A 23,860-nucleotide genomic window follows, 5' to 3' on the forward strand; every position below is an offset into this window, starting at 1 on the left:
TCCTCCACCCCACCCTCCTCCTCAGCCCCCTCCCACCTCCTCCAGCCCCGCCTCCTCCAGCCCCCCCCTCCTCCAGCCGCCCCACTCTCACGCCCTCCCCTCCAGCCTCCCCCTCCGCCAGACGCCCCCCTCCTCCAGCCTCCCCCCGCCTCAGCCTCCCCCCTCCCCAGCCTCGCTCCTCCTCCACCACCCCCCCCCCCCCCTCCAGCCTCGCTCCTCCTCCCAGCCTCCCCCCTCCTCCAGCCCTCCCCCCTCCGCCACCAGCCCCCCCCCTCCGCCCACCCCCTCGCTCCTCCCACCCTCCACCCTCCTCAAGCCGCCCCCTCCTCAAGCCGCGCCCCCTCCTCCGCCCCCCCTCCGCCGCCCCCCCTCCGCCAGCCGCCCCCCTCCGCCAGCCGCCCCCCGCCCCAACCTCGCTCCCCCTCACCCCCAGTCCCCCCCTCCAAGCCTCCCCCCTCCTCCAGCTCCTCTCCAGCCCCCCCCCTCCAGCCCCCCCTCCTCCAGCCTCCCCCCTCCCACAGCCTCCCCCCTCAGCCTCCCCCCTCCTCCAGCCTCCTCCCCCTTCCAGCCTCCCCCCTCCTCCATCCTCCCCCCCTCCTTCAGCCTCGCTCCTCCTCCAGCCTCCCCCCTCCTCCAGCCTCCCCCCTCCTCCAGCCTCGCTCCTCCTCCAGCCTCCCCCCTCCTCCAGCCTCCCCCCTCCTCCAGCCTCCCCCTTCTTCCAGCCTCCCCCCTCCTCCAGCCTCCCTCCTGCTCCAGCCCCCTCCTCCAGCCTCCCCCTCCTCCAGCCTCCCTCCTACTCCAGCCCCCCCCTCCGAGCATGAACAGTGAGTGGGACAGGCCCCGGGCCAGGGGGCCAGGCAGTGGACGGCAGTGGGGGCCCGTCCAGGGCCGGACGGAACCCACCAGCAGTGGGAAAAACTCACGATCAGGAAAAGCAGGCCCCTCCCCTGCCCGGCACCCTCTGCCCTGGGCCTCACAGCGCCCGCCCCTGGGCCCGGCCACGTCTGGGGAGTGGGGGGCACCCGGGTCTGGCCGGCCAGGCCCGTCCGAGCTGACCAGCCACTCGCTGTCCCCGCAGTGACCTGACGGTGAAGTTCTGGAGCCTGCGGCGGTTACCCCGGGGCCCACCCTAGGGCTGAGGCCGGAGGACACCCCACGCCTCGGCCCCCACAGCCTGGAAGGCGTGGAGGGGACACCGGGGCCGATGGGGCCAGCGGCCTGGGTGTGGACCGTGGCTGCGGCCCCTCCCTGCTCTCCTCCCCCCTCGGCCTCCCGATGATGGACATGACCCCTGTCTCCCCCCACCCCCTGCCTCTTGGGGGGAGAGAGAGGTGGGGGGACATTTAAGCTGTGACGCCCACGGGCATTCCCCCTCTTGTTTCTCTCCTTGGCCAAGCAGCTCCCCACCCCACCCCACCCCCGTCCAAGCCTCTGGACACTGCTCCTGCCTCTGAGCCCAAACCACAGACCTCAGGTAACCACGGAAACAGGGGTGGGCGGCTGGCCCTGCCGCTGAACTCAGCCCCTTGGCGCTGCACCCGGCCGCCCCGGCGATTCTCGGGGTCCCTCTCTGACGGCGATTCTCGGGGTCCCTGTCTGACGGGGCCCGGGCGGGGCCGCTGCAAAGACTCCTCGGGCCGACGGGCAGCCCTCACTCCATTATTTATTTTTATTGACGCCTCCTGGACTTGAAGTTTCTTCCCTGCGGCTGTCCCTCTGCTTTTGGGGGCCAGGAACCCCACTGGGACCCACCCCACCGGCCCTCGGGGCCACCCCGTCTCTTGACTGCAGCTCAGGCTGCCACCACACTGCCCCGGGGCCACCCTGGTGACCCGACCCCCGGCCGCCTGGCGCTCCAGTGCCTTCCTCACCCGTCCGGGCCCGGCACCGCGCTGGGCACCCTGACACCAGCCTCCTGTCTTCTCACTCGGGGGATGTCATGCCCACGCCCCCAGAAGGCGGGGTGCCCCACCCCCAGCCCAGGGCCCCGTGGGAAGCAGCTCGGATGCCGCCCCCCCATCCGTGACCCCCTGGTTCCTAAGTCGTCGCTCAACCACTGAGCCACGCAGGCTGGGCAGGGAGGCAGTCTTAGCTGTGAACGGAACGCACCTGCTGAGACCTGTCCCCGCCTGTTTCCTCCTCTTCCCACCTGTTCCCACCTGTTCCCACCTGTTCCCACCTGTCCCCACCTATTCCCACCTGTTCCCACTTGTCCCCACCTCTTCCCACCTGTCCCCACCTCTTCCCACCTGTTCCCACCTCTTCCCACCTGCTCCCACCTGTCCCCTGCTCTACTGGGGCCGCCCAGCCAAGAACAGTCCTGCCGTGCATGGCCAGCTGGACGGGCGCATGAACTCTCCCTCGTGCAGACAGACGCGCCCTTGCCGACCCGCAGGACCGTCTGCCTTCCACGCTGGAGACCCCTCTCCCGGCCCTCAAGGGGCATCCCCGGCCCCCCCACCTCCACAGAGAGCTCCCCCTGTAGGAAGACTCGCATGCATGATGTTCACACAGTGATGAAGAGACTCCGAGAGAGACTGCTGTCCTCGCCGGGCGGGCGGGCGGGCGGGCGGGGGCCGGCCCGGGGCGACCGCGCTGTGGCTGCCGGCGTCTCGCACGCGGGTGACCGTCCGGGGTGACCTGGAGGCCTCACGGTGCTCGGTCCGCTACCTCACCTCACGGCGCCGGCTCCGCCGTCCTGGCAACACTTGAAGTCCCTCTGAGCTCCCCCAGCTCCGGCCTCTCCGCCCGCGCCCGGGCGAGGCCAGGGGCACAGGTGGGGGCGGGCCCCCCGCCTCCTCGCACACGCATCCCGCGCGTCAGAAGCACAGATGGGTGTGGTTTGAGCACAATGGCGGCAGCCGCGCACACGGGGCCTGGAGACTCTGGGGGGCTGGCCTTGCTCAGACCAGGGGCTCAGCCTGATTTTGGGCCACCGTCTTCTTCCTCTTCTGTACCCCCTCCTACCCGCCCCCCCCACCCCGCAAGGACCTGAGGCCAGGCCGCATGGGAGTGCCGTGGGCCCGGGAGCAAGCACCCTGTCTGGACCCCGCACCCCAAATCTTTCCATGCGGAGTCCCTGTGAGTCCGGACCCACATCCCTGGACCCCTGTGAGTGCTTTTTTAATTTCCATTTCAGAGGAAGGGAGAGGGAGAGAGAGAAACACCCATGATGAGAGAACCATGGACCGGCTGCCCCCTGCACGCCCCACACGGGGGATGGAGCCCGCAACGGCCTGTGCCCCGGCCGGGAATCGAACCCTGACCTCCTGGTTCATAAGTCGATGCTCAATCATTGAGCCACGCCGGCCGGGCCCTTGGCAAGCTCCTGGGGGGGCGGGGGGCGGGTGGGGGACGGTGTCCCTCCTGCTGCCCCGGGGCCTCCTCGGCGCCGTCCTGGCCCAGCCCCGTTCGCAGTATTAACCACTCGGTGTTGGCCTCAGTGGAGTGACTCCCCTTGGCCGCCGGAGTCCCCCAGGCCGGCCGCTGGCCTTGGCTCCAGAGGCTGCCCAGGCAGGAGGCAGGGGCAGAGGCTGGGACCCCCACCCTCACGGCAGCTGCAGCCCAGCCGCCTGCCGCCCTCTGGGGCCTGGGGCCTGGAAGGCAGGAAAGAGCCGAACAGCTGCAGCCAGACACGGCCGCACTTTCTCACGCCGCCCGCTTGGCCGGACGCAGGCGGCAGCTGCTGGGCCGTGGGGGTGCCCAGCTCCATCAGAGGCCGCCCCGGGCTCCCTCCCATGTGGTCTGGGTGGGGTGCGGGCACCACCCCTCCAGCTGCCTGGGCCCCTTGCTGTGCCTTTGAGCACCGAGCTCCTTCCCAGGGGGCGCCCCAAACCAAGGCCTCCGCCCCCCCCCTTGCCATCCCCAACTGGGAGCTGCGGGTCATACTCTTAGCTCGGCCAGGCCCCCCGAGCCTCGCCCCCTCTCCTGGCTCCCAGATCCTGAGCTGCCCGCCCTCCCATGGACGAGGAAAGTTCTCTCTCTTCCGTGGCATCTTCGTTCTACCCCCACCCCTGACCCCTCCCCAGCACTCAGATGAGCCCAATCCCACCCGACCACGCCCCAGGCCAGTCCTGAGGTCCTTGCACAGGAGTGGAACCTGCCCCACGAAGAAGAGCCAAAGGGTCAGAGAAGACCCCTGCAGCGAACCGGGCCCGGCCCCGCCCACCAGCTCTTCTCTAGCCGCCTCCCCTGCCCTGCCCAGGCCCCCGGCAGGGTTCCCTGGGCTCGCGCTCCTGCCCGCGTGGCCAGCACAAGGTGTATGTACGTTTTGTACCTCCGCCCGCGACTGTACATAGTGTATGAAAGTTATTTAAGCCTCCCGCCCGCTGTACAGTTCTGTTCCCAGACCGATGTGTGTGCTCTCGGAAGTTGTCATAATAAAACCCGAATGACCAGGGCTGTGGGGTGTGATTCGTGGGGGCCGGGCCTCCCCGGGGATGGGGGGCGGGTTACGAGCTCGCAATGCCCGTTAATCAACCCCTCTCCGGCCTAAACCAGGAGCCCCGCCCAGAACCCCCAGCTTGGCTTGCAGACTCAGCTCCCAGGACGAGGGCAGGGGGGCGTTCCCAAGAACCTCCGGCTCTGGCCTCAGCGCCCCTGGCAGAGCGGGAGAGGGCGGAGGGGCGGCTGGGAGAGCCTGGGCCCCGGGGACCGCTCTTAAGGGGTGGCCCGCCCACCCGCTGGGCACGGACTCGCGTGGAAAGGCCAGGAGACCTGCCCCACAGCAGCCCCTCCTTGTTAATCCTCACCTGAGGGTATTTTTCATTGATTTTTAGAGAGAGTGGAAGGAATGGGGGGAGAGAGAGAAACATCGATGTGAGAGACACAGGGATTGGTTGCCTCCCACACCCATCAAGCCTGCCACCCAGGTCCGTGCCCTTGACTGGAATCGAACCCGGGACCCTTCAGTCCTTGGGCCGGCGCTCTATCCACTGAGCCACACCGGCCAGGGCAGAAGTTCCTCCTTTTATTTCGAAGGTGGCGCAGGTCAGGCCTCCACCTCCAGCCCAGGGCTCAGGAGCCGCCCGCTCTGGGCCACCACCCGAGGGCACGGCGTCCGTACGTCCGTACGTCCGTACGTCCGTCCGGAGTGGCTCCCTCAGCATCTCCGCCGGCAGCAGAGCCAGGGCGTCCGGGTTCGGGCCGGCCGGCTCTTGCTGGCTTCCAGGACGTGCAGGGTCTGCGTGGCGAGGCAGCGGACCGAGGGGTCGGGGTCTTCGCTCATGGCCCTCAGGGCTGGAACAGAAGTGAGGGGCCGCCCGGCCGTGCGGCTCAGGGGTCGAACCAGGAGGTCACGGCTCCAAGCCAGGTCACAGGCCCCATCCCCAGTGCGGGGCGTGCAGGAGGCAGCCGACCCATGATTCTCTCTCATCATGGATGTTTCTCTCTCTCTCTCTCTCTCTCTCTCTCTCCCTTCCTTTCTGAAATCGATAAAAATATATTATTTAAAAAAAACAAATGAAATGCCGGGTGCTTGGCACAGAGACGCTGTGGGCTGGGCGAGGGGGCCAGGCCTTGGGAGCGGAAAGGGGCCCCCCAGGGAGGCTGTGCACAGAAACGGGAGTGGGGGTGCTGGTGGCGTTGCAATATGAGCCTCAGTTCCTCTGGGGGCCACAGGCTCAGGGGTGGGGTCTACGGCTCCGTGGGAGTGGGGTCAGTGAGTGCACACGGGGAGGGGGGGCAGGAGAGCCCCGACCAGCACCCCAAACCTCAGCGCCTTGGGGATGAGCCTCTCTCGTCCCTCCTCTCCGGGGGTGACTCCGGGAGCCCCTGTGCCACTCACCTGTGCAGGCCTCCTCAATGTCAGCGGCCGGGGCCACCTCAAGGCTCTGGATGACCTGGCCTGCGGGGCACACGGCACCTCAGGGCCCCCCGTGGGGGGGGGAGGGGCCTGGCTGCACCTGCTCGGCCCCTCCCCCACCCCGCCCCTGGTCTGTCTCTCCCCCCCAAACTGGACATGGCCAGCGTCCCGTTCAGACTTTTCCCAGGAGGTTGAAATGACGTCCCTGCTTCTCTGAAGGGCGGGGGACGGACAGGGGACCCCTGTGCTCCCACCAGGCTCTGAGCATCCCACAGAGCACCCCCAGCCCTGACACCCCAACCCTGACACCTCCAGCCCTGACACCCCCAACCTTGACACCCCCAGCCCTAATATCCCCAACCCTGACACCCCCAGCCCTGACACCCCCAGCCCTAATACCCCCAACCCTGACACCCCGAACCCTGACACCCCCAGCCCTAACACCCCGAACCCTGACACCCCCAGCCCTAATACCCCCAGCCCTGACACCCCGAACCCTGACACCCCCAGCCCTGACACCCCCAGCCCTGACACCCTCAGCCCTGACACCCACGCCTGGGAGCTCGGCTGGCCCGGCCTCCTGGGACCTGCCTCCCAGGACGAGGCCTGTTCTGCCCCAGGAAGGAGCTTCCCAGAGCAGACAGTCCACCCGCCCCCCAGACCCTGCGTCCCAGGGCCGGGCCATCGGTGGGGGGTGGCGGGGGACCCCGGGACCCCGGGACGAGGACACCGTGGCTGGGAGCAGAGGGGCCCCACCTGTGAACCACACGGCGGCCTGGCGGACGGGGGCCTGCGGGCTCCGGAGCAGGGACAGGCTCTGCGTCAGCAGCCACAGGCCGCGGCCGGCCTCCCGCTCCAGCTGGGGGACAGGCTCCGGTCAGGACCCCGCGTGGCAGGGAGACCACCTGGCCTGGGTCCCCGCCCCGGGGCCGCCGCTCACCAGGGCCCTGAGGATCGTCCACAGGTCCCTGTCGGCGAACACGGCGCGGAGCCGCCACCAGCCCAGGATGGAGGCCGTGCGGCAGAGGGCGAGCCGGCAGACCTGGTGGAGGGCGGCCAGAGTGGGAGCGGGGCTGGGAGGGGGGCCGGGAGGGGGGCCGGGAGGGGGGCTGGGAGCGGGGCCGGGAGGGGGGCCGGGAGGGGGCCAGGAGGGGCAGAGGGGCGCACAGAGGGCAAAGGGTTGGGAGAAGGGCGGTATCTCCAGGCAGTTTTCCCACCAGCCGGGGGGTTACTTTTTAAAATATATATATTTTTACTGATTTTACAGAGAGGAAGGGAGAGGGAGAGAGAAACATGGACGAGAGAGAAACATCCATCAGCTACCTCCCGCACGCCCCCTGCTGGGCATCGAGCCTGCGACCCAGGCATGTGCCCTTGAGGGGAATCGAAGCCCCTTCCCGAGCGCTCCCCGCTCCCCATCCCGGCGGCATCGGCCTCCTGCGGGAACCGGCCTGGCGCTCACCTGGGCCACGCGGGCGTCCCTGTCCGCCAGGTGCACCACCAGGAGGACCAGCGAGTTGAGCACCTGGTGCTTCAGGGGGGACGCAAAGAACGACCTCTTGACCTTGGCTAGGAGCATCCCGTAGATCTCAAAGGCCTTCAGGCGCAGGGGCTCCGACTCCTGAGCGAGGTGACACCCTCCGCCTCCGTCCGCCGGCCCGTCACCGGGGATCGGCCCCGGATCTCACCCCCCTGACCGCATGCCCCCCAGGCCCCTCCCTTCCCCACCGACACTGCCCCCTTCTCCCCCTTATAATCCTTATTCGAGAGGACACAAGCCACCGGCCGGCGTGGCTCAGGGGTTGAGCATCGACTTATGAACCAGGAGGTCCGGGTTCGGTTCCCGGACAGGGCACAGGCCCGGGCTGCATGCACATGCTCATGCCCAGTGCGGGGCGTGCAGGAGGCAGCCGGTCCACGGTTCTCTCTCATCACGGATGTCTCTCTCTCTCTCTCTCCCTTCCTCTCTGAGATCAATAAAAATCTATTTTAGAAAAAAAAGAGCCCTAGCTGGTTTGGCTCAGTGGATGGAGCGTCGGCCTGTGGACTGAAAGGTCCCAGGTTCGATTCCGGTCAAGGGCATGTACCTTGGTTGTGGGCACATCCCCAGTGGGGGGTGTGCAGGAGGCAGCCGACCGATGTTTCTCTCTCATCGATGTTTCTAACTCTCTATCCCTCTCCCTTCCGCTCTGTAAAAAAATCAATAAAATATATTTTTTAAAAAAAAGAAGAAGAAGAAGAAAGAGAGGACAAAAGCCAACGGCCCCGGCATCCAGGCCAAGCCAGCAGGGCCTTCCAGATCATTCCCCCCAACTCCCCCGCCCTCCCCCCACCCCATTCTCCCCAGCCGCCTGGAGCTGGGCAATGAGCCGTGGGGTGAGGGGGGGGCCGTACCGCCTCGAAGAAGGGCCCGAGTGTGAAGGCCAGCTGCACCAGGAAGGAGGGGAGCTTCTGCCAGGTGAGGTGCTCCACCAGGCACCTCAGCACCAGGAAGGTCTCGGTGACGACCTCGCCATCCTCGGAGTGGCAGCAGTTGAGCACGTAGGGCTGCAGGAGGCCCAGCTGCCTGGTCTGCGGAGGGACAGTCCAGGGGTTCCCGTGCCGGTTCGGCCCCGCCCGCGGGTCAGGGCCGCGGTCACCCGAGAGACCAGGCTCTCATCCTGGCACCGACTGGGCGGCGGCCAGAGGGAGCCGCCCGCCGCCTCACCATGTTTCCGTGCAGCGCGAAGGTCTCGGCCACCCGCAGCAGGAGCTTCACCGTGGCCGGCTCCTCGCACTGGAACCAGCTGGCCAGGACGCGGGTGGTGGCCTCGTCCACGGTGGCCACCACCTCCCGGCACCGGAGCAGCTGGCGAAGGAGACGAGAGGGACGGAGACAGTAGGCATGGAGGGGCGGCGTGGACTCTGGGGTCCTGGCTGGGCGTGAGGACAGACCTGTGCCGAGGGATGTGGGGGGACCGGCGAGAGGCCGAGCTCAGGGAAGGGAACTCCGTATCCTGTCTCTCCGGGACCTTGGTTTATTTTACAAGTTTGCCTCGGGCATCTGTGACACCCACCGGGAGCTGGAGGGGTGAACGCACTCAGAGATGGCGGGTAGGTAGATCGATGATAGAGAGACAGACATAGATGATCAATTGACGGATCTATAGTTGATAGAGATAGGTGATGTTGATAATCTATATATATAAAAGCCTAAGCAACTGACGGACCAGCCAGCCAGTAGCTATGACACACAGCGACCACCAGGGGGGGCAGGCGCTCAACGCAGGAGCTGCCGAGCTGCGGTGACTTGGCAGTGGTGGTTCTCAGGTGACGCAGCCGGAACCAGAGAGGAGGGAGCCTGATTCTGGGGTGCGTCACCCAAGAACCACCCTTTCACAATCTGGGACCCCTCAGGGGATGTCGGAGAGCCGGTTTCAGCCCGATCCCCGCAGGCCAGGCCTAGGGACCCCACTGGTGCACCAATCCGTGCACTGGGCCTCTAGTGGATAGATATAGATGATAGACAGATGAGAGAGATAGATAGATAGATAGATAGATAGATAGATAGATAGATAGATAGATAGATAACAGATAGATGGGTAGGTATAGATATAGATAAATGATAGATATAGATAGATGATAGATAGAGATAAAATAGATTTTTATTTATTTCAGAGAGGGAGAGAGAGAGAGATACATGGATGGGTAGCTAAAGATTATAGGTGATAGATGATAGATAGATAGATAGATAGATAGGGACCTAGAGATACCGATCTGTCTGTGTGTGATCACGTGAGCCTGGGGAAAACTATGGCAGGACGTGCCTTTGGTTGCGTGCCTGCGAGATACCCGGGAGACGCGCAGAAGGGGCGCAAGACCGATGTCATAGGAGGGAGAAGGCTGAAGTGGGAAATGTTCTTAAAGGGACAACAAAAAAGATCGCAGCACGCGTGACTTCGTGTGTCTATCTGCCTACGTCTACACGTGCCCATGCGGTCTCTGAAACGCAATTGAAAAGGACGAAAGCTAACCAGACACGTTCAGACCGGCCGCGCCGGCTTCCGGGCCCACCCACGCCGGGGGGTGCGTGCCCGCGTTCCGACGTGTGGCCCCCGGGGCGGCGGCGCTGTTCCCACGGGGAAGCCTCTGATGGGCATCTTTGATTGACAGCTGGAAGACCCACCTCCGCCAGGAGCACGAAGGCCGTGAGGTGGTCCCTGTACTCCTGCTCGCGGAGCATCTGGATGATGAGGCTGAACACCGGGCAGTTGTGCCAACAGTCCCTGGTCGCCATGGCCCTGGGGCGGGGGGCGGGGGTCAGGCCTGGCCACAGGGGCACCCCCGGGAGGGCCCGGGGCCAGGGACACAGCCCAGGCTTAGCTGGGGCACCCAGGGGGCACCCCCGGGAGGGCCCGGGGCCAGGGACACAGCCCAGGCTTAGCTGGGGCACCCAGGGGGCACCCCCGGGAGGGCCCGGGGCCAGGGACACAGCCCAGGCTTAGCAGGGGCACAAGAGGGGGCACCCCCGGGAGGGCCCGGGGCCAGGGACACAGCCCAGGCTTAGCTGGGGCACTCAGGGGGAGCCTGAGCAGGCCCACAGGGGCACCCACGGGAGGGCTGGGGGCAGAGGCAACCCAGGCTTAGCAGGGGGCACCCAGGGGGAGCCTGGGCAGGCACACAGGGCCACTCCCTGGAGGGCTCGGGGCAGGCACGCAGCACGGGCTCACCTGGCCAGCACGGTGACGCCCTCGTAGTGCCTCTCGGGGCTGGTGAGCAGCTCCCAGCCCTCCTGGGTCTGCACATATGACACGTAGTCCCCGTACCCCGTGCTCCACATCAGGGTCTTCAGGGCCTCGACGGTGGAGCTGGGGAGGGACCGAGAGCAGACAGGGGGGCACCCACCCTTCAGCTCCCCTCCCCTGCCTGCCCACTGGAAACTCCCTGAGATCTGCTGGGGGTGGGGCAGCCCTTGGAGACCAGGCTACCGTCTCACACATGAGGACGAGGCCCGAGGGGAGGCAGGGAGGCAGCAGGGGGCAGGGCCTGAGGCCAGGGCTGTGGGCTCAGGAGCGGCATCACAGAATCTCAGCCTCGGCCCAGTAGCCAGAACTACCGTCTTCTAAGATGTCCACTGAGCCCAGCCGGCGTGGCTCGGTAGTTGAACATCGACCTGTGGACCGAAAGGTCCTGGGTTCGATTCCGGTCCAGGGCACCTACCTCGGTTGCAGGCTCCTCCCCGGCCCAGGCCCCGGTCCGGGCGCATGCAGGAGGCAACCCATCGATGTGTTTCTCTCACATCGATATTTCTCTCTGTCTTTCCCTCTCTCTTCCCCTCCCTCTAAAAATCAATGGGAAAATATCCTCAAGTGAGGATTTAACAACTAAATTAAAAAAAAAAAATTATAAGTCCACTGAGCCCAGCCAGTGTGGCTCAGTGGTTGAGCATCAACCTATGAACCAGGAGGTCAGGGTTCGATTCCTGGTCAGGGCACACGCCTGGGTTGTAGGCTCGATCCCCAGTGTGGGGTGTGCAGGAGGCAGCCGATCCATGTTTCCCTCTCATCATGGATGTTTTTCTCTCTCTCTCTTCCTCTCCCTTCCTCTCCGAAATCAATAAAACATAAAAAAAAAAAAAAAAAATTAGCTGAAACCGGTGTGGCTCAGTGGATAGAGCGTCGGCCTGCGGACTGAAGGGTCCCAGGTTCGATTCCGGTCAAGGGCATGTACCTTGGTTGCCGGCACATCCCAGTAGGAGATGTGCAGGAGGCAGCTGATTGATGTTTCTCTCTCATCGATGTTTCTAACTCTCTATCCCTCTCCCTTCCTCTCTGTAAAAAATCAATAAAATATATATTTTTAAAAAAATTAAAAGCCCACTGAAACGTGTTACAGTGGAGTGTGGGGAACCGCGTGCCCTGGCCGGGGGTGTGACGGGGTCGGGAGGTGGCAGGGGGTACCTGGATGGGGGTGTTCAGAGGGTGGGCCCTGGGGACCAGAGGTACCTGACCGGGTCCATCCACTTGGTGGCATGCTCGCTGCCCCCGGCGGCCTCGGCACCCCCCTCCACCACGAGGAAGGACGTCTGGATCAGCAGCGCCATGAACAGAGGCGGGAACAGCGTCTGCACCTCCATCCGCCGGCTGGGCTCCAGCAGCAGCTCATGCATGGCCCTGGTGGCCTGGGGTGGACGGAGAGCGGGCGCGTGGGCAACGCTGGTCTCAGCTCTTGGGTCTACCCACAGTGACCATGACAGGCTGGTCCAGAAATCCCAGGCATCAGAGCCAGGAAACATCAAGGGAAATTCCTAGAATGCTATTATTTTAATTTCTTTTTTCTTTTTTTTTCCCCCTTTAGAATGCTTTTTTTAAAATTATTGATTACAGAAAGGAAGGGAGAGGGAGAGAGAAAGAAAAACATCCATGATGAGTGAGAACCATGGGTCAGCTGCCTCCTGCACGCCCCCTACTGGGCATGCACCCTGGCCAAGATGGAACTGGAAGCCTCTTGGTTCCTGGGTCAACGCTCACCGCTGAGCCACACGGGCTGTGCAGAATGCCATGATTTTACTAGTAAAGTGCTCCCCCCACTGCCCGTTGCTTATTGTCTCACCATCCTAGAGAGTTAACAGGGCCTGGGGTGTCGGTCCTCCCTAAGCCCCCTGGGGAGAAATAGAAGCTACCCTGTCCCCCTAGGAGGCACGGTGGACTGCGAAACCCTCCCACGGATCGCACCCCAGACTCTGCAATTGCCCACCGGACAGAGAGGAGAAGGCGTCGGCCCAAGGAGCTCAGGACAGCAAGGCCGGGGCAGCGAGGAGGCCGGCCCCGCCCAGCGCCTGACACAGGGCCCCGCCCAGACACACGGCCCCGCCCAACCACAGAGCCCCGCCCAGACACATGGCCCCGCCCAACCACAGGGCCCCGCCCAGACACAGAGCCCCGCCCAGACACAGGGCACCCTCCAACCACAGAGCCCCGCCCAGACACATGGCCCCGCCCAACCACAGGGCCCCGCCCAGCCAAGGCCCCGCCCAGCCACATGGCCCCGCCCAGCCCCAGCGCCCGCCTACTATCAGCGGGGAGATCTGCGTCCTGTCGCTGGCCTCGGGCGCCCTGTGCTTCAGGTGCACCGTCAGCCTCCGCAGCAGGTGCTCCATGATCACCACGTAGCTCTGCGGAATGGACGCCAGGATCTCCCAGGGTTTGCGGTTCCCCCTGCGGAGGCAGCAGCGCAGCGGCTTGTCACCCTCCGGGGGCCCCGCGGCTCCCCGCCCGCTGCCCATCAAACTCACAGCCGGCAGAGCAAGGCCACCACCCCGATGCGATGCGAGCAGAAGAAAGCGAAGTGGGGACAGGAAACCCATAGGGGAGCAAATGGCCCGTGTGGCCCAGTGGATAGAGCGTCGGCCTGTGGGCGGAAGGGCCCCGGGTTCGATTCCGGTCCAGGGCACCTACCTCGGTTGCAGGCTCCTCCCCAGCCCAGGCCCTGGTCTGGGCGCGTGCAGGAGGCAACTAGTCGATGTGTTTGTCTCACATCGATGTTTCTCTCTGTCTTTCCCTCTCTCTTCCCCTCTCTCTCTAAATCAACGGGAAAACGTCCTCCGGTGAGGATTAGGGACAAAAAGGAGTCGGATCCATTTGAGAAGGGGCGAATCAGAAGTTTGTGGGGCTCGCGCCTGGAGCTGGCCGGGGGCCCACCTGTGGGACTGGTCCTGCATCTGGAGCAGCGTCAGGATGACGTCGTCGGCGTAGGCCTGGGCCAGCAGCTGCAGGACCTTCCTCATGGTCTCCTGGGCCGTGGCCTCGGTGATTTTGTTCATATTGTGGTAAATGAATTCCACCATTTCCGGGACCTGAGATGGGAGGGCGGGGGGAGACAAAGGTTCCTTCCTGGATGCCCAACCCCTGCTCATCAGGAGACCCATGGCCAGGCACCTCCATAACCGGGCACCCCCATAGCTGGGCACCTCCATAGCTAGGCACCCCCATAGCCAGGCACCCCCATAGCCAGGCACCCCCAGGGCCAGGCACCTCCATAACTGGGCACCTCCATAGCCGGGCACCCCCATAGCCAGGCACCCCCATAGCTGGGCACTTCCATAGCTGGGCACCCCCATAGCTGGGCACCTCCATAGCCGGGCACCCCCATAGCCAGGCACCCCCATTGCCAGGCACCCCCATTGCCAGGTACCCCCATAGCCGGGCACCCCCATTGCCGGGCACCCCCATAGCCGGGCACCTTCATAGCTGGGCACCCCCATAGCTGGCACCCCCATTGCCGGGCACCCTCATAGCCAGGCACCCCTGCAGAGGGCAGGGTGCAGATCAACGGAAATTTAAAAATATATTTTTTATTGATTTCAGAGAGGAAGGGAGAGGGAGAGAGAGAGAGAACCACCAATAGGCTGCCTCCTGCATGCCCCCTACTGGGGATCCAGCCAAACCAGGCATGTGCCCTGACCGGGGTTGCCGTCTTGATCTCCAGTAGGGGGCGTGCAGGAGGCAGCCTATTGGCAATTCCCTCTCATCATTGATGTTTCTCTCCCCCCTCCCCCCATTTCCTTCTTCTCTGAAATCAAAAGATTTTTTTAAAAAAGAACAGGAAGAAGGAACCCTGACATTGGCCTTGAACCGTCCAGCCCCTCACGTCTGCTACCTTCCCGATTTCCGGCATCGAGGACTTCAAGGTCATTCTTAGGATCTTGGACGCGGCCCTGACGTCGTCCTCCCTGTCGCTGGCCATGGCCTCCATGAACACCATGACGGCGTCCATCCTCTCCTCCGGGCTCAGGAATTCCCTGAAGAACTGGAGAAAGAAAAGGCGCTGTGGCCGCTGCCGTGGGGCCTCCCAGCCCTGGGGTCCCCTGAGGCCTCTGGACGCCCAGAGTCCAGCCACCAGGGTGCAGCGGGGGCCGGTCCCTGGCCAAGCACCAGGAGCCTCCAGCGCTGACGCCCCCCGGGTAGGAACGAGAGCCCGGACCACGCGACACAGGGGACCATGCAAAAGGCGTTTCCGTGTGGAACTTGGAACCCAGTCCGTCAGGTGGCCCAGTGGACGTGAGTCTGATGCTCAGAGTGAGCCGACTGGCCGCCGGCAGCAAGGGCCTCGTGTCTGAGGCTGCACATCCTCCGGGCGCTTCCCCAGGGCTGAGTCCCCAGGCGGCCTGGCCCTGTTGCCGGGAGCCAGGGGACCGCACACAAGACGCCCGCCGCCTCTGCCCTCATGGAACTGACCATCAGGTAAACAGCTGATCGAGGTGAGTGTGAGCCATGCTAAGAAGGGCCCGGCCGGCCGGCGGGGCTCAGGGGTTGAGCATCAACCTGTGAACCAGGAGTCAGGGTTCGATTCCCGGTCAGGGCACAGGCCCGGGTTGCGGGCTCCATCCCCAGTGTGGGGCGTGCAGGAGGCAGTCGATCGATGATTCTCTCTTATCATGGATGTTTCTCTCTCTCTCTCTTCCCCTCCCTTCCTCTCTGAAATCAATAAAAATCTATTTAAAAAAGAAAATCTGGGAGTCAGTGCAGAGTCAGATGGGGAATACCAGGCTGGCATTTGTATCTTAGAAAGACTTGTCTGACTGCAGCGCAGAAAAACGTGTGACCTCAAACTTCAATCAACCGCGTGCTGCTAGCCTAGAGGCTAGGGCAGCGATGGCGAACCTGTGACACGCGTGTCAGAGGTGACACGCGAACTCATTTTTGGGGTTGATTTTTCTTCGTTAAATGGCATTTAAATATATAAGATAAATATCAAAAATAGAAGTCTTTGTTTTACTCTGGTTGCAAAGATCAAAAGATTTCTATATGTGACACGGCACCAGAGTGAAGTTAGGGTTTTTCAAAACGCCGACACGCCGAGCTCAGAAGGTTCGCCGTCACTGGGCTAGGGGGATGGGCCTTCCTTGGGGACATGCCCCTGTGTCTGTCTGTGTGTATGTGTTGGGGGGGCGGGGGCGGGTTATGCCTCTGTGGCCCCGGCCAGGCCCTCCTTCTCCCCTGCGCACGCTCCCCATCCGGGCACCCCCCACGCCGTGGGCAGGGAGCGTTACCATGGCGAGGTCCTCGATGTAGACAAGCCACTCCCCACGGAAATGCTTCTGCAGCTCCCTCAGGATCAGCTCCGTCTTGTGTTTCATGCCTGAACCCAGAGCAGCCGTCAGGGCAGGGCCTCCACGGGGAGAAGGAGCACAGCCTGGCCCCTGCCCCTCCACTCAGATCCGGATGGACGGACGGACGTGTGACCAACGGCACGGGGAGCGCGCCCAGGCCCAGGGTCGGGGGAAGCAGGCATGGGTTTTGAGTTCCTGCGGCAAAAGCTCGCCAGTGCCTGGCCATCGGGACCCGCCCCTCACTGAGCTGGGCTGGTGGGTCAGTGGGTTCCCCCAGCTGCAGTCACAGGCCCCCCCACACCTCCCAGGGGCCCCCCTCACTTACTTCTGTGAAGCACTAACACCTTGAACAGGTAGTGCAGCCCCTCCGAGGCCCCCGCACTGGCGTCGGGGCTGCGGCTCATGCAGAAGATGCCCAAGGTGGCCATCAGCCTCCCGCTGATGGAGAAGTCCGCCAGGTGCTGCGGGAAGAGGCGGCGGCGGTCCCCCGGGCACCCTCTGGAGGCAGCGTCTCCCCACCAGGACCGCCGGCCCCCTCCCCAACCTTCACTCAATCACCACCCCGTAGGCAGCCCCCACCTGGCCAGCTCCACACAGGGAGAGCCCTTCCGCCTCAGCCCCCAGGGAGATGGGGCAGCCGAACCCCTGAAACTGCCCGGCCGGTGTGTCTCAGTGGGTAGAGCGTCGGCCTGCGGACCAAGGGTCCCGGGTTCGATCCTGGTTAAGGGCACGGACCTCGGTTGCAGGCTCCTCCCCGGCCCGGGCCCTGGTCGGGGCGCGTGCAGGAGGCGACCAATGGATATGTTTCTCTCTGGGTTTCCCTCTCTCTTCCACTGTCTCTAAACATCAATGGAAAGATGTCCTCAGGTGAGGATTAAAAAAAAAAAAACCCAAAACCACACACACACACACACACACACACTCACACACACACACAGAGAAAAACAAGAAATCCATAAAAACAAAACCAAAAAAAAAAAAACCCCTGAAACCCATTAGCTGTGGATCTAGGTCTAGGCCAGTGGTCGGCAAACTGCAGCTTACGAGCCACATGCGGCTCTTTGGCCCCTTGAGTGCGGCTCTTCCACAAAATACCGCCTTCTGCACACGGGCCACGAAGTTTCAATCGCACCGTCCGTGCGCGCCCGCACGTGGTATTTTGTGGAAGGGCCACACTCAAGGGGCCAAAGAGCCGCATGTGGCTCGCGAGCCGCGGTTTGCCGACCACGGGTCTAGGCCAAGGCCCCCCACCAACGTGTCTGCCCATCGGGGCTCACTCAGCCGCAGTCAATGCCCCCAGGAGCAGAGAAGGCACGAGCCGGGCAGTAGCAGCGCCCTGCCCACCCTCCGGTGCCGCCCTCAGAGCCACAGGCTGAGCCGGCCCCGCCTGGCTCACCAACAGCTCCGGGAAGTTGCAGGTGAAGCGCAGCAGGTGGGAGATGGTGTAGGCCGCCCGGCCCTGCTCCTGCTCCTTCTCCGACATCGTGAGCCACGGCAGGACGATCTGGAGGGAGGAGGGGCGTCAGCACCTTCCGTCCACGGCCCCTCCCGCCTCGGCCTGAGCCCTCATCCCTGACGACAGAAGGCCAAAGAGACACACAGATGGGCCTGGCCAGTGTGGACCAGTGGATAGAGCGTCGGCCTGCGGACTGAAGGGTCCCGGGTTCGATTTCGGTCAAGGGCACGGACCTCGGTTGCAGGCTCCTCCCCGGCCCGGGCCCTGGTTGGGGCGCGTGCAGAAGACAACCCATCGATGTGTGTCTCTCACATCGATGTTTCTCTCTGTCTCTCCCTCTCCCTTCCACTCTCTCTAAATGGGTATTTGGACTCCCTGGGGTACGCTAGGGACTGGGCCCCGTTGTTTGGGGCTAGGCTCCCCGGCAGAAAAACGGTTCCCCACCCCTGGGCCGGTGGGACCCCCAGCCCGTCCCCTGTCCCTGTCCGATCTCCCCGACACTCACCTCCAGCATCCTCTGCAGCATGGCCATGTTGGGGTCCCGGCCGTCCATCACCAGGGCCTGCAGCATGTCATCTAAGGCCTGGACCGTCTGACAAACAGGACACGTGGGGTTTGGGGGACAGACAGCCATGGTGTCCCCGTCGGCTCCTGGGCAACCCCCCACCCCCCGGGCCCTCCTCAGGGGCCAAGAAAGTGGGGGCCCTTCCAGCTCGGCCGCCACACTCCAGGCTCCCCGAGCTCCGGGCCCCCTCCCCAAAGGACGGCCAAGTAGCGGAAGGCGGGCACGTCGGGGTTCTCCCCTCACACACAGCCCCCGGGACCCTCCCCATGGGAGTCGTTCCACTGGATCGAGGGAACTTCTATTCGAAAAACCGGGAGGATTTGGTATTCTATGATCCGCGAGGCCTAAGAACCCGGGTTTCCTCATTAGACTGCTCTTGAGACGGAGGCTGTGGCCCGCCCGGCTGGCTCAGGGGTTGCGCATCAACCTATGAACCAGGAGGTCAGGGTTCGATTCCCGGTCAGGGCACATTCCCAGGGTTGCAGGCTTGATCCCCAGTGTGGGGCGTGCAGGAGGCGGCCGGTCCACGATTCTCTCTAACTGTTGGTGTTTCTGCCTCTCCCTCTCCCTTCCCCTCCGAAATCAATAAAAACATAGTTTTAAGAAGTCCACGGAAGCAGCCCACACGTATTAGACGAATTTAAGACGCAGCTCAGTGCAGTGGAAAGACTGCCGGCGCTGGGGCCGGCCTGGACGTCGGGGCGCCCCAGGGGGTGGGGGCTCACCTGCAGGTAGAGGCTGGCGCTCTCCTTCCGGTTCTGGCTGGGCACGATGAGCGGCAGCGAGAACACGCAGGCGACGGCCGCGTTCACCAGGTCCAGCTTCTGGTCCAGGTGGAAGGGGGGGTCCACCTGGCTGGGGGGGGCAGCGGGAAGGACAGGGGGGCTGTGGGGGGCGCCGGGTCCGGGGCCTGGGACCTCGCGGAGGGACCTTCTCAGCTGCTGTCTCGGGGGCACAGGGAACGATGGGGTCCTGAACCCCAAAACCCTTCTCGTGAGCTCCCCCTCAGAGCCCTCCCCACACCCACATCCTCCAAGGCTCCCAGTAGTGGAACCGGGGGTCCCACCCCTACCCCGGATGCTGGTAGGTGAGGGGGCAGTCATGGGGCCCTGACACCCACACCCCCAAACCCTTGCCCTTCCTCCCAACCCCGTGTTCTGAGCAGGGGGACCCCGGGGCCGGAGTGGGGCGCAGGGGGAACCTCAGGGCCACGATGGAGAGCATGGCCTGCTGACGCACGCTGCTGGTCAAGAGCTCGCCGCCGCCCTCCTCCAGCATCAGGGTCTGGAGGGCCGGGAAGAGTCAGGGATCCCGTCAGAGAGAGAGAGAGAGAGAGAGAGAGAGAGAAAGAGAGAGGCGCTGGCCTCAGGCCTGGGACCTGCGCCCTCAGCCCAGGGGGCCACCTCCCGCCCAGGGGAGCGGGGCCGGGCCTCCCTCACCTCGATTTTCTTGGCCAGCAGGGTCTTGGGTATGTAATTGTTCATAGAGCCGCTGGCCTGGGCGCGGACGGCGCCGGCCAGGGTGTCCACAGCCCGCAGGAACGTCATCTTGTCCAACTCGGACTAGGACAGAGCACGCAGCCGTCTGCCCCCCGACCCCCGCCTGCTCCCGGCCACACCTGGGAGGCTCACGCCCAGCCCCCCTCAGACCAGCAGGTGTGGGTGCTCACTTGACTCCCCCCGGCCGGGCGCTCCCCAGGGTCCCGGCCCCTCTGCCGCCCCCGGGGCCCCAGGCTCAGGGTCTGTGAGCAACAACCAGTCTGGGGTCTTGACCACCCCACACGCCCGGGTGGGGAGGCGCCTACAGGCTGCACCCAGGTGCTTCCCAGCCAAGGGCTCCTAGGCCAAACCCAAGGCCAGATTGCTCAGTGGTTAGAGCGTTGGCCCGCAGACCAAAGGGTCCCGGGTTCGATTCCCAGTCAAGAACATGTACCTTCGTTACGAACTTGATCCCCTAGCCCAGTCAGGGTGCAAGCGGGAGGCAACTAATAGATGTCTCTCTCTCACATCGATGTTTCTCTCTCCACCCCGCCCCACCCTACTCTCACTCAAAAAAAAAAAAAATCAATGGAAAAAATATCCTCAGACCCAGCTGGTGTGGCTCAGTGGTTGAGCGTCGACCTGTGAACCAGGAGGTCAGGGTTCGATTCCCGGTCAGGGCACAGGCCCGGGTGGCGGGCTCCATCCCCAGTGGGGGGCGTGCAGGAGGCAGCCGATCCATGACTGATTCTCTCTCATCATAGATGCTTCTATCTCCCTCTCCCTCTCCCCCCTTCTTCTCTGAAATCAATAAAAAATATTAAATATACTAATATATACTAATAAATATAAATATAAATATAAAAAATATAAATATAAATATAAATATAAATATAAAAAATATAAATATAAATATATCCCCTCAGGTAAGGATTTAAAAAAATCCAAAACAAACAAAAAAAACCACCCAAGAACCCAGGAGGCGGCCTCTGTTTCCTGCTCCCGGCTCAGCTCTCGAAAGGAAACGTCCCCAAAGACGCCCTCACCATTTCTCCGGGTCGGAGGAACCTCAGGATGGACTGGTAGGCCTCTCTCTCCGACTGGCGCAATCCTGCAAAGGGACATCACCGGGAGGGAGCAAGGGGCTCGGCTGCCCCCTGAGACGCCGCCGGGGAGCAGAGCCCCTCCCCACCCTCTGCCCGGAGCCCCAGGAACCAGCAGGGACCCTGGGGGGAGGAGTGGGGACCCCGGCTCTGAGAAGCCGCTCCTCCAGGCCCGCGGCCCCGCCGGGACCTCGGAAGCTCAGTGGGAAGACAAGGATGCGGGGCCTGGTTCAGGGGTTTCAGCGCCAGCGGCCAGGGATGGAAGCGTGGGAAGAGGGAGACCTCGGGGTCACCCCCTGCGGCCACAACGCTGCTCCCACACGGGCATTGACATTCTTGAGTGTGAACGGGCTTAAATCCCCGAATCAGCCCGGCCGGCGTGGCTCCGTGGCTGAGCGTCGACCTATGAACCAGGAGGTCGGGTTCGATTCCCGGTTGGGGCACAGGCCCAGGTTGCGGGCTCCATCCCAGTGTGGGGCATGCAAGAGGCACCGGGTCCGTGATTCTCTCTCATCATTGATGTGTCTCTCTCTCTCTCTCTCCCTTCCTCTCTGAAATCAATAAAAAAATATATTTTTTAAAGATCAGCCTTGGAACCACCCCCCCCTTGTAATGGGGTGGGAAAGCCTCCATCCAGGCCACCCTCCCTGAGCAGGGGCCCAGGAGGACGTGAGGCTGAGAACAGAGCCCGTCCACCCCAAGGGGCGTCGGGAGGGGATGAAGCGAGAGGGCAGAGACGGTGTCAGCGCCGGACCCGAAACCACACGTGCGCCCAGGCCACACCCCGAGCCCCGGCCAAGGGGAGCCCCAGGTCCGCAGCGAAATGTCAAACCGCCAGATGCAAAGCTCAGGCCTTCCTCTCTATGAGCCCGTGGCCTTCAGCAAAGGGGAGCCCCCACTTCCGTTTCCCGGGGGTGCAAGCGGGGAGATGACATATCTGTCCTGGTCGCAAGGATGAGAGGAGCTAAGCCAGGGACGGCGAACCTTGTGAGCTCGGCGTGCCAGGATTCTGAAAAACCCTCACTGAACTCTGGTGCCGTGTCACATAGAGAAATTTTTTGATATTCGCAACCATAGTAACACAAAGACGTATATTTTTGATATTTAGTTTATAAATTTAAATGCCATTTAATGAAGAAAAATCAACCAAAATAATGAGTTCGCGTGTCACACGTGTCAGAGGTTCGCCATCACTGAGCTAAGCCATCCGTCCGTCCGTCCGTCCGTCCGGGGACCTCTCTCTGGAGGGAGGGCAGGGCGGTGGCCATGGCTGAGACCGGGCGGGCCCACGGCTCACCTGTCAGGCTAGGCAGGCAGGGGGCGTGCCTCCGGGACTTGGTGCCGGCTCTCGGCCTGTTGGGGTCGGGGTTCATCTGTGGACAGTGGCCTGCAGCTCCCGATGACGACGGGGGCCAGGCCGGGCCGGGCAGACGGTCCTTCCCAGGAGGGACGCAGCGGGTGCGCTGGACGGGCCAGGACGCGGGAGGCAGCGCTGGGCCCGGGCGAGGAGAGGAGCCGGCTGAGCAGCGCCCGGGCCGGGTCACCCCTCCAGCCTCCCTGTCCCTCGCTGTGGAAGATGGGGGACCCTCCGAAGGCCCGAACCACCCCAGCTCCCCAGGGCCCTCCCCGTGGGAGGACATCTCAGACCTGGAAGTGACCGCCAGTCCTGGCGTCCATGGCTCTGCCCCCGGGAGTCGCGCTGAGGCCCTCCAACCCCCTGAGCAGAGACCCCCCCCCCGTCCCGTCCTGTCCTGGTCCCCAATTCGCAATCCCAGCTGCCCTAGGAGAGGGGCCCCCGGAGGCCTGGACACGGCCCGGGGACACGGCTGTGGACCGGGAGCTACTGCTTGACCCGGGTCTCCTCGCCCTGCCCTTGGGGTCCCCAGACGAGCACCCCCTAGGTCAGGGGTGGGGTGCGTTTTTCCTGCCCCTTTGGACATTTATAACCTCATTCTCGGGCCACACACAAGGGCCCCTTAAACAGGAGCCTGCTCGCCAGCCGGCCTGGCTCAGCCGTTGAGGAGCCCGGAGCCAGGAGGTTGGGGTTCGATTCCCGGTCAGGGCACAGGCCCGGCTGCAGGTCGACGCCCAGCAGGGGGCGAGCAGGAGGCAGCCGGTCCGCGGTCCTCTCTCCTCATGGATGTTTCTCTCTCCCTCTCTCTCTCGGAAATCAATACAAATATTTTTAAAAAACAGGCGCCGCCGGACTTGGCCCAACACTTAACGGACTGACCCCCGACGCCTTGGCAGGGCCAGACCGAGGGATTTCGGGGGCCTTACCCGGCCCGCGGGCCGGACGTTCCCCACCCCCCACCCCCCGCCTTAGAAACCCCCGTGTGGGGGTCCCGCCAGCTCCCCCAAACTCCCCCCAATCCTCGGAGCCGGTCGCCACCTGGCCTGTGGCTGGGGACCTGCCGGTCACTTTGGGCCTCACCCATGGCCATGGTCTCCAGTCCTCGAACCCCGCGCCTCGTTACCCACAATGCAGCTGGCCTGGGGCGCACGGGCCTCGGATCCCGGGGTCCCCACGTCCCCGGAGACCCTGGTGCTGGGCCCCCTCCCAGCCCCCCTCCCCTCCCCAGGCCTCAGCCAACCAGGCCCCAAAGCCACAGGGGCCCCTGGTCCCGGGGGCTGAACACGGGTGGGGGGTGAGCCTGGAGCTGCCCCGCCCGCACCCATCTGCCCCCCTTGTCCCCCCCCTGGGCTGGGGAGGGCCAGGCGGGGTCCCCACTACCTGACACGCTGGCTCCTCAGCTCCGGGCACGGCTCCTCCCGGGACAGGCTCCAGGGGGCGCCGTGTGGGGTGCTGGAGCGGCCCCTGCAGGGCGGGAGGAGCCGGAGGCAGCCACACACCCAGCAGGGACCACAGCCCGGCCGCCCGCCTGGGGGCGCCCCTCCCGAGGCCGCCACCTCGTCCCCCGGCCCCCCCCCCGCCCCCTTCTCTCCCCAGGGAAGCCGCTGAGCCCAGCTCCGAGCCAGGGAGGCCTCTGTCCTGCTCCAGGGGAAGCAGATGGCCCGAGAGGCGCCCCCAATCCCACCCCCACCCCCGTCCGCCCAGCCACCCGCTCCCCAGGACCACCCTGGGGAACGGGCACAGGTTCTCGGCACAAAAGATCCCTTCAGGGCCCGGCCTGGGTGGCTCAGTGGTTGAGCGTCGACCTAGGAACCAGGAGGTCGGGGTTCGAGTCCCGGTCGGGGCACATGCCCGGGTTTCGGGCTCGATCCCCAGTGTGGGGCGTGCAGGGGGCAGCCGGTCCGTGATCCTCTCATCACTGATGTTCTATCCCTCTCCCCCTCTCCCTTCCTCTCTGAAACCAATAAAAATGTTATTTCTTTAAGAAAAAAGCACCCTTTAGCCGGTCAGC

At 64.1% G+C, this 23,860-nt stretch overlaps 2 protein-coding genes and 1 pseudogene across 5 annotated transcripts in view; 1 reads left to right on the top strand and 2 right to left on the bottom strand.

Moving 5' to 3' along the window:
- The window catches only part of KIF21B (kinesin family member 21B), a 34,404-nt gene extending 31,835 nt beyond the window's left edge, over positions 1-2,569 (top strand). For all 4 annotated transcript variants that reach the window (XR_004975061.1, XR_004975062.1, XM_036355120.1 and 1 more), the window contains one exon: positions 1,079-2,569. Coding sequence is in view for 2 of the 4 variants with exons in the window: in XM_036355120.1 (XP_036211013.1) it covers positions 1,079-1,133 (55 nt within the window). In the remaining 2 variants the exon portion in view is untranslated. The remainder of the gene's footprint in view (positions 1-1,078) is intronic.
- A 5,378-nt stretch (positions 2,570-7,947) lies between these two features.
- LOC118678884 lies at positions 7,948-11,016 on the bottom strand (annotated as a pseudogene).
- A 740-nt stretch (positions 11,017-11,756) lies between these two features.
- LOC118678949 lies at positions 11,757-18,108 on the bottom strand. Its single transcript, XM_036355190.1, has 8 exons — positions 17,855-18,108; positions 17,209-17,397; positions 16,219-16,354; positions 15,834-15,952; positions 14,441-14,590; positions 13,483-13,637; positions 12,855-12,999; positions 11,757-11,963 (listed from the first exon to the last, which is right to left on the bottom strand). The coding sequence occupies exons 1-8, from the start codon at positions 17,981-17,983 to the stop codon at positions 11,757-11,759; spliced, it is 1,230 nt and encodes a 409-aa protein (XP_036211083.1). The 5' UTR covers positions 17,984-18,108.
- Between the last annotated feature and the right edge of the window lie 5,752 nt (positions 18,109-23,860).

Source organism: Myotis myotis, unplaced genomic scaffold (genome assembly GCF_014108235.1).
Source record: "Myotis myotis isolate mMyoMyo1 unplaced genomic scaffold, mMyoMyo1.p scaffold_m19_p_21, whole genome shotgun sequence".
Lineage (NCBI taxonomy): Eukaryota > Metazoa > Chordata > Mammalia > Chiroptera > Vespertilionidae > Myotis > Myotis myotis.

Bases quoted from the DNA above. Each gene is read 5' to 3' on its own strand.
- LOC118678949 (XM_036355190.1), bottom strand. From the start codon at position 17,983: ATGGCTGTCTGTCCCCCAAACCCCACGTGTCCTGTTTGTCAGACGGTC. The intron at 14,591-15,833 runs GTAACGCTCCCT...TTCTTTCTCCAG, and splicing joins ACATCGAGGACCTCGCCATG to TTCTTCAGGGAATTCCTGAG. The intron at 11,964-12,854 runs GTAGGCGGGCGC...CGTCCACCCCAG, and splicing joins CGCAGATCTCCCCGCTGATA to GCCACCAGGGCCATGCATGA.